General features: G+C 45.2%; 1 protein-coding gene across 1 annotated transcript; it reads right to left on the bottom strand.

The window, feature by feature from the left end:
* Nucleotides 1-321: 321 nt before the first annotated feature.
* Nucleotides 322-16379, bottom strand: Amd1 (adenosylmethionine decarboxylase 1). The gene is made up of 8 exons (XM_034524415.2): nt 15935-16379; nt 8134-8220; nt 6748-6874; nt 5572-5674; nt 4315-4357; nt 3081-3318; nt 2825-2980; nt 322-2255 (listed from the first exon to the last, which is right to left on the bottom strand). The coding sequence occupies exons 1-8, from the start codon at nt 16042-16044 to the stop codon at nt 2115-2117; spliced, it is 1005 nt and encodes a 334-aa protein (XP_034380306.1). The 5' UTR covers nt 16045-16379; the 3' UTR covers nt 322-2114.
* Between the last annotated feature and the right edge of the window lie 678 nt (nt 16380-17057).

Genomic DNA, 17057 nt, shown 5'->3' with positions numbered 1-17057 from the left:
ACACACACAGGTACAGGGCAAGTGAGCCTCTTGCCTCAGGCTTCTTCAAGCCTAGAGTAATTTTAAGTCCCACACCTTTTTCTTAAACAGAAAACCAGCCAAGTATCTTCTAACATAAGCCCATCTCGACAAAAACCATAGTATATTTTTGCCTACTTACTTTCCGCTTATAGACACTTAGGTAGAGTACTTGCCAAAAAAACTTCAATAAAACACACTGTACATGAAGGCCCTACAGATGGCTTAAGGTCGGTTGTCACTTCTACCTTCAAATGTTTTAAATTCTCTGGGTTTCAGTTAAGTAGACACCAAACACAAAACTTTCTGAATGTTGCTAGACAATTAAGCAAACTTTTATTGAAGCTTACATTGTGGTACAGAAATACATTTCAGCTGATTAAAAGTCCAACACCAACAAAGAGAAATTATGGCACCAAAACTTCCCCGCCTGTAATTACACTAGACCACTAGTCCACCTACAGTCTCTTCTCTAGGCTTTGTTACACACAAACCTATGCAATTTTCAACATTAGAATTCTTAATTTTTTAAGATGGGGGAATCAGACCTCAAGCCAAAATCTACTGGGTTACAAAAATCCAGCTTAAATAACCACTGGTCCTCCAAATAGCAATTCAAAATAGGTGCTGTGCTCATTACAGAATCAGACTGATAAAGCTGACTGAAAGCTTCCCCAATGAAGCATTCAATCAACACTGTGTATAAAGTAAAAATCAGACAGTGTTCCAACCACTTGATTTCAAACCAAGTAGATTCAACATTTAGAAACGCTAAAAAAGTGTTTCATTATAAATACGGAAGGAACAAAACATCACTGCGTCAGTCCAGAAACTACCAAGACAACAGTAGGAGGGCAATTGACAGGGGGCTTAGTCCAGTTTGCTCTGTTTAAAATCCCACAGCATTTGCAAATGGCCATTTTTCTAGTGCCATTAAATAGACTCAGAATATCGTTCATCCACTCATTCACTATGTGGCTGAGTAACCTGGAGCGTCCTCCCTCTGGTCAGCCATTCATGTGATCTGAACACCACGGTGAAAAGGAAGACCACAGAGAACAGCCCACATCAGAACAAATGAATGGAAACTACAGATTCTCCGTTAGGAAAGATTGGTGGCAATGGCGGCCCTTACCGAGGTCAGAGGGTTTAGGAGTGACTTAGTGGACATTCCTCTCACTACTTAGTAAGTCAGTGAAGGCATGGCAGGCCCTCCATAGCCTATCAGTCCCATGGAGTTTTGTATTTAATGGGTTCTCAATGCTCATCGCCCCGGAGACTGAATTCTTTTCATTTGGTACATTCAATTTTGTCATTATCTTCCACAAAAGTTCATGCCAATAAGAAGGCCACATTCTTAGTCTTAGGAAAAAAAATTAAGGGACCACTTCCAAACTCATCTGGGGTGAAAGATTATAAGCCCACAGTGTAACAGTGTATTGCTTCATCAGGGGTGGTAAAGAAACCACAGGACTATAAATGCGGGAGCAACTATTAAAACAAAACAAGCAACTGGAATCATTTTCTTACAAAGACTCAACGTGTGGAAGAAAGACTTTAATTGCCATTGCATAAAACACCTGTGTGAAGTAAAAATTGGTTCTGAACAACATTAGTAGAGAATATACTCTAGAAAGTGGAGGTAACTGGATGTGAAAACTCTGGCAGCAGTTGAATAGAACAGTCGCAGATGGTCAGCTGAGGCCGATCTAATGGGGACGAAAGCCTTGTCTGTGGGGGATTTTGGACGATGCCTGCAGAAATATTACGCTGTGCATAAACCAAATCGAATCGTTTTCACAAGTGTCGTAAAGATTCATACAGTCAAAGTTCTTTTCCACATGCACTTCAGTTCCACAGCAAGAGTGGCATAGAACACCTAAACACAGAAGAGAGCATTCATGCAAGATAGCTAACTCCTTGATATAATAATGCATACACTTCAAAATGATTACACTATCATTACACCTAGGGCTTTCTGCAACTACAAGGTGGTGGTCATGGTCAGCATGGCCCCCAGGATCAACATCTAAAAAGCAGCCACCACCTCCTGTGTGTCTTCTCTTTTTGCGTTTTTTCTTCTTCATTTTTCCTAATCAACTCTGCTGTTGTTGCTGTTTCTTAGCAAAACTGGTAAAAACAAAATTGTAATCGTTGAACATAGCACTCTGGCAATCAAGACGTTTAAAGCCGTCAATCTTCTGGGGTGAAGAAAGCACTGTGCGACATTTAGAACTCTGGGGGAAAATTGAAACAAGCATTAGTATTCTGAAAATAGAATTATATTTTCAGACAAAACAGTAAGGCCATGAATAGATGACTAACTTAAAACTATGCATTTTGAAAGAGTACTATTTAAAGTATTTGTGTATTTGTGTGTATTTGCCACTGGGCAAAACGGGCATACATTTCTTTGTCGTTGCAGTGTTTGTGAGTCACCTCTATGGATGCTGAGATAAGGCCAAGTGCTCTTAGCTGCTGAGCTCTCTCCAACCCAAACCATGGCATTTTATTCATTCATTCATTCATTGTTTCCGTATGGGCTGGAAGCAAGGTTGTCAACAGGGAGCATCAGCAGAACAGGAGCTTACTAGGTTTCTCAGTCAGTCCAGCATATGCTAGGTTTCTCTGTCCAGCAGCCACAGGGAGTGGCCCTGTGACATATGGCTTAGTGACAACATGTGTGGCAAGGCCATGGCTTCCCTTAGGTTCCACTGCTCCTAGTAGCCACACTAGTCGGGCTGGGAAGTGCTTGCAAGACCTTGGATAGCCAAAGAAAAGGACAACAAAACACAAGTCCAGGTACCTGATTAACAAACAAGGTGGTCACAAATTTTCCTGGCTTGAAGACTTCCACAACTTTCCTGATCAGGTCGTCATAGGAAGTCTGACTTAGGTTTGTTTCAAAGCTAACATAAGAAAATTCTGGTTCTGGAGTGATGTGAATAGTCCAATATGTTCCCTTAGAAAAAAGTAACAGAAAGTTAATATTAAACAAAAGTTGTTATTAACAAAAAGGAGAAGACACAAATATTAAAACATTCAGACTAATAATCACTCACATCCGATTTCATTCCATTCATTGAATAGCCACAAGGATTGAACAGTGTGGCATCAATGACAGAACCTGGTATCAGGTCACGAATTCCACTCTCACGAGTGACATCCTTTGCAGTAACACCATCTTTCATGTAGAACTGGTCCATAACTGCTGGGTCAAGCTCACTCATCAGAATTTCCAGGGTTTGATCTGGCTGATTGATTACTCGGCTCTCTGGGAAATCCAAAGTATACAAGTACCTATGTAGAAGCAAAACATAGGTTTTACTTCAGAGCTGACAGTTTATACAAGAAGCCCAGTCTGAAAAGCCCATGGCCCCTCTTCACAATGCTCATGCTCAAAGCAGCTGTAGCTGCCCGGACACCAAGCCAGTCAACTATTAGCCTGTCGTGGGAAGCAGGTGCTTCACGAGCCCCAATCTCAACAGAAAAGACAGGAGCAATTAACGCCTTCAAGAGTCAGCCTTCTTTAAGAGTTCTAGGCAGGTTGATGAAACGCTAGTGTATGGCCAAACATCCAGAAGTATAGATAAGGGCAATGAATTGAAGAGTGTGTGTGTGTGTGTGTGTGTGTGTGTGTGTGTGTGTGTGTGTGTATTTCTAGGCAGAGTTTCAATGTGTAGCTATGGATGCCCTGGAACTCACTCTGAAGACCAGGCTGATCTCAAATTCAAGAGATCCATTTGCCCTTGCCTCCAAAGTACAGTGCCAAATTAAAGGCTTGCACTATCGCTGCCTGGCTAAAGGACAGGTTAACAAGGTGGGGATCAGGGTCGGAGGTGAATCATGATCAAACAAACAAACAAAACTTACAAACAACTTGCAATGGCCATAGTAGTCCACTTTTAATTAATGCCGCCTCTCAGGAGGCAGGCAAAGACAGTGACAGCCTGGTTTACAAAGCCAGCAAGCTACAAAATGAAACTCTGCCCTCCCACAACAATTCCAAAATTCCAACTTTGCTTAAAAAACACAGTATTATTAGGGGACAATCCTAGGGCCATGCACATGCTAAGTACACAGGGTACATGGAACACACCTCCAACCCTTTCCCATTTCTATTTTATGGCACTAAGTTGACTTTACTGGCCTTGTTCCTCCTACTTCAGCCTCCAGAATAGCTAGGATTAACAAGCGTGGGTTACTAGGTCTAGCTTAAAACACCCTTCTCCCCTAAACCGCCCCCCCCCCCACACACACATAGGCAACAGCCAAACCCAAATCAAAACTACATACCAACAGTCAGAATTCATCCGTCCCATACAGTAGGCTGCTCCATCTGTGAGGAAAGAGATCTTTTACAAATCATATAACAGGATGACTTACTATCAGTCATTCAACAAAGAGTATTATATGCCACCTAGCAGAAATGTCAGCAAAGGGAAATTAGAGTGACTTCTGACAGGAAACATCTCCCTTGCTGTCTTAAGATGTTTGCACGTGTATGAGTTTGCAGGCACCACTAGAGTGTTTTGTGCCCACAGGTCAGAAGAAGGCAGATCCGTTACCAGGTTGGCACCAGGAACCAAACCTAGACCCTTTGCAAGTGCTTAAATCACACTGGCATCCCACCTTTGCTCGGAGGCATTTGAGCTGGCTGCCACTGGTGCTTGTGAAGTTGTAGCTGGATCCTAATGATCGAGAAAATCACACTCACCTTCTTCCTAAAAGTTCCACAGGGTACAAACTTCACCTCTCTAAGCTGGTTTACATATCCTTCCCAAACTGTTTCAAGATTTTCCTTGGCCAGTAAACCAACTTGGAAACGACCCCAAGTAAATACCCACCCCTCTGGCAGCATGCAGTGGTTGATGTCACACATTACTGCAAGGGTCTCAAGTCTTATTTTTCATGGTGTTGAAGATCAAATTCAGGGCCTCATGCATGCAAGTTATGTGTGTTCACCACTCTTGTGAGCTCTCCATACCTAAGCCTGCAGAACAGGCTGGGCTATGACATGAGCCACAGGGCCACCAGCCTCTCTCTGCCTCCCACCCTCCACACCCACACCAGGCTGGTTGTGCTTTTATTTTAATTGTAGATACTAGAGATCAAATTTGGGTTTTTGTGTAGCAAGTAACTTACAACTACTTGAGCCATCTCCCCAGCAATTGTTTTCAAACCAACCTCTCACTATCTGGCCCACACTGGCTCTGAATGCTTAACCTCAAGCATCTGTCCCTTCAGTCTACTTAGTCACATGAACAGGCACATGCCCCACTTGCCACAATACTCTGCCCACACTATTTTTGTTAGAGCATAATACAATTTGTACTGTTTTACCCACACGACTAAAATGTCTGAAATCTTTACAACACCCAGGTAAACAGAAAACAGAAAAACAAAACAAAACAAAACAAAACCCCACACTATCAAACAGTGTAAAAAATCCCTGAAGTTCCAGGCCAGAACCAGATCAGCAAGGGCTATCATGAAACCCATCTCAGAAATTAAAATACAAAACACCCAATTCTAAATTCTAGGTTCACTTACTTGGGAAAATTGCATTAAGAAACTCAATTTCTTCCTGGAAATTCCGGTGTGGGTACCCTTGGTGAGAAGGCTTCATGAAATTCTTACGAGAATAAAAGAAGCTCTTAAAAAGAAAAAGAGAGATCTTTAAGATTCAAGTTTGATTCCCACATTCACATGGAGACTCAAGCCCACTCTAAGCACAGCACATGGGATCTGCTGCCCTATGCTGTCCTCATGGGCATTAGGCACATACATGTGTAGGCAAACCACTCGGATACATAGATTATACACACACACACACACACACACACACACACAAGGACAGCAAACCAGACTGTTCCTCCTGCCTCAGCCTCCCTTGGATACAAAAATTAAACACACACACACACACACACACACAGAGAGAGAGAGAGAGAGAGAGAGAGAGAGAGAGAGAGAGAGAGAGAGACAGACAGACAGACAGACAGACAGACAGAGGGACAGTAGACCAGACTATCCTCCTGCCTCAGCCTCCCAAAGCCAAAGCACTGGGACTGCAAGTGCAGCCACCAAATCCAGCTTGGAGTAATGGTTCCTATACATTAAGTAAAAACTGTACCATGTGTGTATGTGGAGGTCAAAGGACAAATCTGGAGTCACTTCTCTCCACCCCTTGTGGGTTCTGGGATTAGACAAGCTGTCAAGATTGCATGGCAAGTGTTCCCAATAGTCAACAACACAAAGTGCCTCTGTTTTAAATGTCTCACAAGGATGGGAGTAATCACTAAAGTCCACCAGTGAGGGCATGGTGGGTCACAGCTCTACTCTCAGCAATAAGGACTCTAAGCCAGAGTGTGAATTTGAAAGCAACCGGGGGCTCCAAAGCCAGACCCCCTCTTCTTCCCACCCCACAAAGCAGTTGTGGTAACACGCACATCTCTGGGAGGAAAGGCAGAAAGAAGGACTGAGTCTGAAGCAAGCCTAGTATACAACAACATCCTGTATTGCAAAACAAAAAAGCCAAAGACCCCAAACATGGCAGGAAGCAGTTCAGTGACAGAGCATTTGACTAGCATGTGTAAAGCCTTGGGTTCAATCCCAACCACAGGTGCAAAAAACCGAATTCTGAAGTTGTAGGGACATTCCATTCTCTGAGGTAAAATATTAAGATGCAACCAGAGCAGAAACCACACAGGTCTACATCCGAGTACTTACTTGAATTGAGTCAAACCCACTGTAATCCCGAGCAAGCTTCAACAGGGGAACCAGTGCTTTCAGTAAGAGGGTGGTACCACATGTCTTCAAAATGAAACGTCTCTTGGAGACAAACATGCTACTCTCACTGCAACAGAAAGTCACAAGATCATCACAAGCAACATCGGTGTTACTGAGAACACACATCACTGTTGAATGTATTTTACGTATTTATCCACCAAAACCAAACTACAACATAATTACAAGAACAACTGGCTTTACATCCTTTTACAGCTTACGACTGTAACATGCCTGCCTGCCTGCCTGCCTGCCTTCCTTCTATCCCCTAATATTTAGCCTCTCCTTCTCTCCTACACACACCTGCACACAGCTACTGGCTAGCTTCTGAATGTGCGTGATTGCATGCATTCCACTTCAAGATTTTATAACCTTGTTTAAATAGTATACATTCCAAGTTCACCCATTTTCCTGCAATTGTGTAATTTAATTTTTCTTTAGAGTGACTAGTATTCAGTTTTGTATAATGCTCATTCTTATGTCTGCATACCGCACACAGAGCCTAACCAAGTGTAGCTGGAATGGTTGTGTGTCCAATGCTACTTACTTTACCTCATCTTGTGCACCACTGTTCACATGTTAAGTACATAAAGACTCATAAGGAAACCAATGCTTTTACATCTTATATCTACTTGGCATAGTTCACAAGTTAGCATTTTGGTAAACATCTGCCTATGCCAAACAGAGTTAAACTGACAGTCACACCTAATTTTAAAAGGCTAATAGTGGCTTTTGCATACCAATACAGCAACCTGATTATAATGGAGCAAAAGTTCACACCTTGCCAGAAATCAGGGCAGCGATCAGTCAGTGGGAGCTGGATCAGTCAGCGGGAGCTGGCGGATATTAGATACTATGTTTTCCTTTGATCCCACAGATACTGCTGCTATGTGGGAAACAAGGCAACCATAGCAAAGAACTGCCAGACAGGGCTTAAAACAAAAAACCTACCTAGACACACAAATTACATTTCACACGGGATTCTTGGTTTTTTTGTTTGTTTGTTTGTTTGTTTGTTTGTTTGCTTTTCGAGACAGGGTTTCTTTCTCTGTACATCCCTGGCTGTCCTGGAACTCACTCTGTAGACCAGGCTGGCCTCGAACTCAGAAATCCACCTGCCTCTGCCTCCCAAGTGCTGGGATTAAAGGCATGCGCCACCACTGCCCGGCGGTTCCTTCTGAATTGAGCCACTACTACTTATTCGTGTTTGGACACTTAAAACTGAAGAAAAGCAGCAAGGATTCCAGTAAGAAGAACATGGTATCTCACATTATCCCATGAAGGCTGTGGTCAGGACGGCAACTCAACATCACACTTCACAGCACTTACCTGAGTACATAAGCTTCCTGCTTGTCAGTCTTTGTCACACTTATGATTGAGCACTGCACATCCTTCAAAAGGACATCCCACTCAGATCTGTTACCCAACAAAAAATACAATTATTAAAGTGCTATTTCTATCACACTTTATCCTTGTCAAGAAAACTTTTGTCCCAATATGCTGGAGATCGAACCCCAGTCCAAATGACAGGCAAGCACTCTACCGGCACCAAGTTATATTTCTGGTCTCTTAAGACAGGTATTAAATAGAAAATGTGACACAGTAACTAAGACCATTTATCCATTTATTTGTTTGGTTTTTTGAGACAGGACTGCACTGGATATGCATTATGTACACAGGCTGGCCTCCACCTCAGATTCCTGAGCACCGTGATTTAAGAAAAGTGTGCCACCACACTGGCCAATTCCCTCTTTCTGAGTGTGTCTATGCACAACATGCATGTAGTGCCCAGTGGCCAAAACAGGGTGTCAGATCCTTAGGAACTGAAGCTACAGATGGTTGTGAGCTGCCACCACCAGCTGGCTTTTCAGCATCTCAAGTCAACAGTTACTTTGATACTTACTACTGACATTCTGATCCATATGCTTCCTTGTTGGGCTCTGCGGCCTTTACGCGGGGACAGACGTCCTTGGCCTTATCTACTTACAGCACCTTAGAGTGTGTTAATCAAAAAATATCTCCAAATGTTGCCAACTGTCTCCTCAGTAGCAACTGTCTCAAGTAAGAAACCCCGACCCAACCACTAAACTAGCACATGATCCTAATGTGCGGCCTTTGTTGGCCATCAATTTCAGTGCTATGCTTAACATCTGTAGTATCAAGACTTACAAACAGACCAACCTGGTGCAACAGCTACTACAGGCAGATAAGGTCTACCTTTGTTACTTTCTAATAATGGTATCCCAAGGTACTTTCTAAACATCAGCAATAAAGCTTTCCCATTAATAAGTCAGCTTCAGCTAGTGCTAGAGTAGTTGTTCCAAGGCAGATAAATTTGTTCTGAAACTACTCAGCTTTGCTTTTAATAGAAAAAATGACCATAGCTGTTATACATGAATAGACACTGTAGGTTCTAATAAGTCAGTCAGTCTCAGTCAGTCAGTGTCTGTCTGTCTGTCTGTCTGTCTGTCTGTCTGTCTGTCTGTCTCTCTCTCTCTCTCTCTCTCTCTCTCTCTCTCTCTGTGCTGGTATAGTCAACTGCTTCAATCCTTGGTTTTGTTTGTTTGAGACGGTGTCTCTCTCATGTAGCCCTGGCCATCCTTCACTTACCTTGTCTCTGCCTCCCAAATGCTGGGATTAAGTGGAACACCACCACGCTGTGCCTACATGCACAGTGCTGCCTTTAATTTTATGGGGTGTTTTTCTTCTTGAGCTTCTGGCTGTAAGTGTAGGAGTCTTCATAATCACTTAGTTGGTAAGCCCAACTGTTTGACCCAAGACTTTCAATCAAACACCTGCTTCCTTTCATTCCACGACAGAAAGAAATGACTACTTTGAGCATCACCGTCACTTGAGGAAGAAGGGCTGGGTTACTGAGATGGAGGAAACAATGAAGTTGTCTCCTAGGACTGAACAGTAGAGGCAAAGCCAGGCACTGTATTTAGTGCCTGTGGACAGGCTTATAACCTAGCACGGGAGAGGCTAAGGCAGCTAGCTACAGGCCAGCATCAACTTCAAGATGATACTCAGTACCCAACCCAGCTCCCCCCCAGAGTAAAAGTGAGTAGCAGTTATAGAAAACCATATAGAAAGTATACCCCCACCCAAGTAAGGTTTAGAAGAACACTGTTATCCCAGCACAACTTTTAGTAGCTTAGAAAAAGAAAATCCCACCAAAATGCTACAAATACATGAACCAAGGGCACGTTAGCATTGTGCAGTCACAAATACTCCTACCATTCCACCTAAATCAAGTCCACATCACTAAAAAGGTACAAAAGGACCTGGGTTTGATCCCCAGTTCCCACATTGAGACCTATTAACTGGAATTCCAGTTTCAGTGGTACACAAATATATGTATGCAGGCAGAACACCCATATTATACATGAAACAAACACGTTAAAGGTTGTTAAGGGCTGAGGGGAAGGGTTGCTTGTATTTAACATGTACAGGTTACACTACCTAAGGACGGACTGAGAGTGTATCTGGAAACATTAAATACACACTGAGCACATACAGACCTGTATCATCTTTCTACTGCATAAGTGTAAGTAAGCCAGACATGTATACAAAGCCTACAACAAGTCAGAACAGTACCAGGAGGCAGACAGAGTGAAATCAGAAACAAGAGTAGAGTTACACTTCAGTCACCTGAAAGGTTGATACATGATGGCACACAGACTGCCAGATCCAGCTGAGCTAGAGTTGTCCACAGATCTTAATCTATAAATTTAAGCGGTTACATATCACTCCTGAAGTGGCTGGTTTCAAAGTTCAGTTTACTTAGTCACTGTTTAAAAATTCAACTGAAGCTACCAAATTAGTGAGCACAAAGCCTGACTAAGGTCTGTGTCCAAGAGTCATCATACTCAGATCACCTAACCATAACCCAAGGTAGTTCTTGTGTCAAAAAAGTAACTGGTCGGATAGTAAGTATTATGGTCGCTTACAGGACATCCGATGCTCTCTTCTGGCCTCCAAGGGCACCTGCATGAATGCAAACAAATGTCTAAACCAAACCTGTCCCCAGTTTATCTGTACTATTTTCTCTATTGCTGCCAGTATGCCCAGTGTATGCTTCTTAAAGAGAGATAATCTGGGGTCAACAAGATGACTCAGTGTTAACTATAGCACCCCAGTTTGACCCCCAGAACCAAAGAGGGGAAAAAAAAGATGGAAAGAACTGAGTTCTGTTAGCTGCCCTCTGCCCCACAGGAAGACACAACACACTTGCATATGTGCAGCAGCACAACAAAAAAGTTGCTGTGGGAAGCTCAAACTAAGGGGTTTTCTGGCAATGCACTGTAACTCCAGCACTGTGCAACAGTGGTCAAATGAAAGAGTTCAGAAAGTGTCATGGCTCATGTATGTATGACCTTAACAACAACAATACTCAAATTTTTATTTTGCTTATAACGTCCCTAAAGCAGGCTAAGAATATCCCACCAATTCTATATGTTATTTCTACCATCAATTTAAAAAGTCTAATATTTTTCAAATAATGCATTTATCTTCTTTATTGTTGCTGGATTTCCCACCTAACTTCACCTTACTAAGAATAGATCACTCTCATAAATTGTAAAGCAAAAAGATCTTATAATCAGAACCATTTTTGGGGACAGGTTTTCACTGGATAGCCCTAAGTTGGTCTATAGCCGAGCTGGGCCCCAACTGGACATCCATCCACTTGTGTCTGGCTCCCAGTGATGACACTTAACCCTAAGAAACTATGCTTCTTTTAATGTCAACTTCAAATATATTCCATAGGGTTAAGTGGACTCTAAAGCCCACCCAACACAGATCGCCCATCCCTTTAGCCGCCCTCACTACCCAGCTCACACCATACTCTTCTCCAAGCAAGGAACTGCTTACACCAAGCTGCATCAACTTGATTTTCCTTTGTTAAATAAAGTAAAGGGGTTGGCTGGGGTTGCAGGCTTGGAGAGATGAGACAGATGGGTGAGAGAAATTCAGGAGTTGGGCCTGGTGGCACACACCCTTAATCCTGACACTCAGGAAGCAGAAGGACCTCAAAGGCCAGCCCGGTTTATCTATATAAATGGAGCTCCAGGACAGACAACCAGGACTACGCAGAAAGACCCTACCTCTGAATAAATAAATGGAACTCAGGCCTCAACACCCCCGTCAGGCAGCTCATCTTTGCCTGTAACTCCAGTTCCATGGAATCTGATAACCTCTCCTGATCTCTACCAACACAAATTCAAGTGCACACCCTCAAATAGTAACAAAAACAATAAAGCAATCAAAGCCTATGCACGTGCTCCTTTCACTTGAGAAGAAATCTCTCAAATTTGCTTAGGTTATGTCCTAAGATGAATTATAACCAATATTCTACTCAGAGGGGAGAAGTACTCTCAAAGGCTAATTTCAGTATTTTTTGAACTCTGTCTTGGCTTAGAAAGATGGGTCCATTTCTATTCCCCCATGCCACATACAAATCGAATCTAATTTCATATCTAAATATAAAATGTAAAACCTTCAGGAGAAAACACCTTCCAAACTGTGAGATTAGCAAAGATATTTAAAATAGGGCATAACAAACTAAAAATGTGTGCACACTGGTATGCTTGCAACAGCCACTGAGAACTTAGGAGTGTGCCCAGCTCCCTTCAGACAGGGTTCATTAACCAGCCAGTCTCATTCTCTGTCCCTGCCTCCCTTCCTGCCAGGGTTACAAGTACAAACTTAAAATGACACAAGGGTTTTCTGCTCAGAGTTCAAGGGATCCAGTTCAAGTCCCAGCATTTGACCAAGAATGGCCCACCTCCCCAGCCCTAGGTTTGAGACAGGGTCTTGTTCTTACCTAGACTAACCCTAAAGCCCATGAAACCCTATTGCCATGGTCTCCTGTTGGGACAAGCCTGAAACCAAGAGACTGGCTATCTACCACCTCAAAACCTAAACTAAATAAACAAAAGCAAAAGACAGTGAACCCAAAGTCCAAGTTATTTTTACAAGAGCACCTCCAGAAAGACACAGATCCAAGTTTTCTAGGCTTGTTCATCAAGCACCTTTGCCCCGGGTTCTTGCCAGACTAACACCTCAGAATCCGTGAGGATCAGCACGGTGCTCGCACAGCCTCAGCAGCCTGCATCTTGCTCATGCAGACAAGGCTGACTCCAACCTCCCTGCCTCTGCCTCAGGAATGCCGGGATGAAGAACCTGTGCCACACACAGCACGCAGCCAGCAATGCATTCTTAAGAGGTCCTTCATGCTCTTTATAATCCATCCCTCCCTCTCTAAGGCCTCCAATCCACAGCAGACCAGTCTCGTCAGATCAGCCTGCATTTCCTAGGTTTACAGAAATGAAATCTTACAGCATGCATGCTTGTCAGGCTTTCTTTCTCATACATCTGCTTACATTAGTACTCATGTGTTTTTTGGCTCACAGAACAATGGCTCAGTTATCGCTGGGTAGCATTCTGTTGTATGGTTATACAACTATCCATTTGTTTTTAATTTTTTGGTTCAGGATCTCACTATGCAGCACCTGACTGGCTTGAAACTCACTTGTAGACCAGCATAGCCTCGACCTGCCCGGTGCCAGGATGTGTGTGCCACCAACTCCTAACAATCTCCCTCTTCCGTAGATCTGTTGGGGGCTATTACGAAACTGCCATTAAAATTCAAGTCATTTTAACCAATTAGATCTTAATGCTCTCGGGCCTGGTAACCTTGCTTAAGGCACTCTCCTGTTTCTTGTGAAGATGTGAAAAGCAATCCCTATTTCTAGTTACCCCAAGTCTTTCTATAGGATCGTGTTGAAAGTGTTTCACAGCTGTCTTAACCTCAGCTTTTAGTCTGCTCACATTTCGGGAGGTACTGAGGGCAGTATTCTCAGCAATGACATGCAAGGACTTTTTCAATCATTATCAAATACTTCGCAATACAACAATGTTAATGAGTTCCAAGACCAACCTGATCTACATAGTGACTTCCAGGCCAGTCAATGCTACACAGAAAAACTGTGTCTCCAAACAAACAACAAAACCCTCAAACTTTGTTTAACTACATAAAATTGCTTCTTGACAGCTTTAACACCCAGCTAGCATTTTTATATCGTTTTCTTCCTCAACCTTGGCCTAAAAAGGATAAAAGCCTGTTACTACCTTAGCTATTGTAAATATGTTTACTCCATCCTATTTATTACCCCATGGCTGTTCTCTCCATTTCAGAAAAGATGCAGGTCTCCTACAACCCCCCTGCTAGGCACTGACTAGGTGATTTATCCCCGCTGTTTCCCAGGCAGTTCTTTAAAACCTCAGAACAAACAGTGCCCCCTCAGCTGGATGGTCACTGAAAAAGCATTTAATTTTTTCAGTTCTTTCGAATAGATTCCAGCTACTACTTGATATATAGCAAAGATGGTTTTCAAACGTTTAAAGAAAGCACAGGTCGGTGGCAGAGGCAGGTGGATTAGCCAGGGCTATACAAAGAAATCCTGTGTAGGAAAAAAATAAAATAGCCTACCTTTTTTAAAAGGCTCATCTTTCCTCTACTCAGGAGCCACTTTAGTCAAGCGTTAATATACTTTAGCATTAATGTATATTACTTTAGCCTATAGGTGTTTTGCCTACATGTATGTGCCCCACAGGTGTGCAGTGCACTCAGGAGTCAGAAGAGGGTGTCATATCCCCCGGAGTCTGAGTTACAGATGGTTGTGAGCTGCTACGTGGATGCTGGGGATTAAATCCGGGTCCCTTGGACAACCAACCTGTGATCTTAACCTGAGTCATTTCTAGAAACCCACTCTGGCATTTCCAACTAAGTTGAGAACGATAATCTTCCCTTTATCAAAAATTTTGTAATTTCCTAGCGCACTCCTCTTTCTGTTTGTAGCAAGATTTTCTTGGAAGCAATCCTGAAAGCACTAGCTTTTCGAGACGCCGACCACAATTAGCTTTCCACTGGTAAAGAGTAAGCTTCTCTATGCTTGCTATGAGAAAACCTGAAAAGTGTTTGCAACTGAAAATGGCACACACTTCACACGACGATCGAAAACTGAGACCTTAGCACTTCGGGTACATTTTTTTCCCTACAATGGAAACGTTTGCAGCAACTAGTAGGAACTGCGTTTCCCAGTGTGCCTTAAAGTCTCGGCAGCACGTGGCCGCCGGGATTCTCTTCTCGCTTTTTGTCAGAGGACGGTTGCACCGCGCAGCCCAACATTCCTGAAACGCCCATTGGTCCACACCCTGGGGCCTGGCTCCGGAGGGGCCCAGGAGCTCATTGGTCCGCCTCTCAATGAACCGGACCACGCCGGTTCCTCCACCACTCTAGTCGCATTAGTGCGCCTTGGAGCACGGCGGAGCCCGCGTACCGGCCGCCAAACCCCGGCGCCTGGCGGCTGGTGTCACCGCCGCCGGGTCCATGCATCCTCAGTGTCACCCGCGCTTCTATGCTCCATTCTCACAGCGAGGTCACCAACAGCTCTCCGCACCACGTCCCGTGTCGCGTGTGATCGCCCGGGTGTGTGCGGGGGCCCCGGGTTTCCTTTGCTCCAGCTTAAGGCGTTAAATAAAATAGCTCTCCGGGCTGACCGGCTGGTACCCCGGGGAAGCGGGCAAACCCTCCGCCACTCCGCCGGGCTCTCTCGGACCTCGTCTCCGTAACAGGTTACACCGCCCAAGGTCAGGAGCCTCCGGGGCAAAGCCCGCGGAGGGTCCCGAGGCGCTCGGCTGCAGGGCACGTCGGGGCGTCGGCGGGGCCTGCCACTGCGACACGGCCGCTCCCGCCCAATCCCGTCGCCCGGGCGAGCGCCACGCGCGGCCGCCCACCCCACGGCGGGAGGCCTGCTCGTCGCCCCGGGGCCCAGGCCCGCCCAGCTCGTGCTCCGCCCGCCCCTCGCCCGCACGGGCACGCCGAACCGAGCCACACCTGCCGGAGGGCCGCGCGCCCCCCGCCGGGGCCCGTCCGCCCGGCACCGCCGTCCGCCGGGGACGTTACCTGAGCACGCGGCCGCGCCGGCCTCCTCCCCTCCCCCAGGCGCAGGAGGCCCCGCAACGGCGGCGGGAGAAGCCAATTCCCGCCCGCCGACCTGGCCCCACCTGAGGCCGCGACTCGTGCCTCGCAGGCGGCGGTGAGCCACCCTCCGGCCCCGGCACCCACCTTGGGATGGTACGAAGATCCCCAGATCCCTGGCTTGCGTCGGACTGCTGTCTGGAAAACCAGACCTCCAGCAGTTTCTCGGTCCCTTCGAAAAAATGTGCAGCTTCCATCACCGTGAGACTAGCGAACAACCAACAACCACAGAAAATCAACTAAATTAAATCTCTTCTCCCGCCGCTCCTGCCGCCGCTGTGGATTGTTCCAGCTGTGTTACTAAAGTTCAGGTTCCTTTTTTTTTTTTTTTTTTTTTGCTATAATTTTATATTAACTTTTTTTTTAAAAAAAGGACTAATAAAATTTTCCCGGCTATTTTCGTGAGCGAAAGTTGAACGTGAGTCTGTTGGAAATAGAGGCAGATACAGTTCAGTCTCTTGTAGTCCGCTGCTTTCCCGTTAGAGAGAGTTGAGCGAGCGCTAGCTAATGTCGCCGGCCATACTGTGTAAGCGAGGGTTCTGCGTGAGCGCAGACCTTATATAAGCATCCTCCCCGACAGGCCAGGAAGTGACGCAATCGCCCCGCCCTCGGGGCCTCATAGGGGCAGCTTCGTGTCCGTCAAACGTCGCCGAAAGCGGGCTGGCTGGCGGTGGGCCCACGGGGAGTGCAGGGGACTACCAGCCTGGTTGCAGATGGAGCTGCTGCTGTCCCTTGAGCGGGAGACCGCACTGTTGTCCGGCTGGGGACTTGGGAAGCGGGGATTGCTTGTGGAGCTGGTGGGGAGAGCGGGAGATAGGCGAGTCTGTCCCACGCTGCATACAGCTGGTTAGCAGAGAACACGAGGGAATCTCGAGGGGTGTCGGCGGGGCTCGGCGGGGGCGGTGGCCACTGCTGGGTTGGCGTGGTGGCTTTGATCCTGTGCAGTTCCTCGTTTGAGCCGAGGTGGTTTTTTTTTTTTTTTTTTTTTTTTTTAATTTTTTTTTCACGTATTTCCTCGAGACGAACGCAGCCTAGGCAATAAAATTCAACGTTTGTTAATGACGTACGTGTTGCCCGGGGTCGGATTGGAATGCGCTTTAATTCTGCTTGTGCTTTATCTGATGTGGGAATGAAGGCAGCTCTGGACGGGTTTACACAATAGCCAGAAGCGTTGTCTTTCTATTTCAAAAGAGAAAAGAGAAAAGCAACG

Source organism: Arvicanthis niloticus, chromosome 20, assembly GCF_011762505.2.
Source record: "Arvicanthis niloticus isolate mArvNil1 chromosome 20, mArvNil1.pat.X, whole genome shotgun sequence".
In the NCBI taxonomy this organism is placed as follows: Eukaryota; Metazoa; Chordata; class Mammalia; order Rodentia; family Muridae; genus Arvicanthis; species Arvicanthis niloticus.
This window is presented reverse-complemented; position numbering and strand designations above follow the sequence as displayed.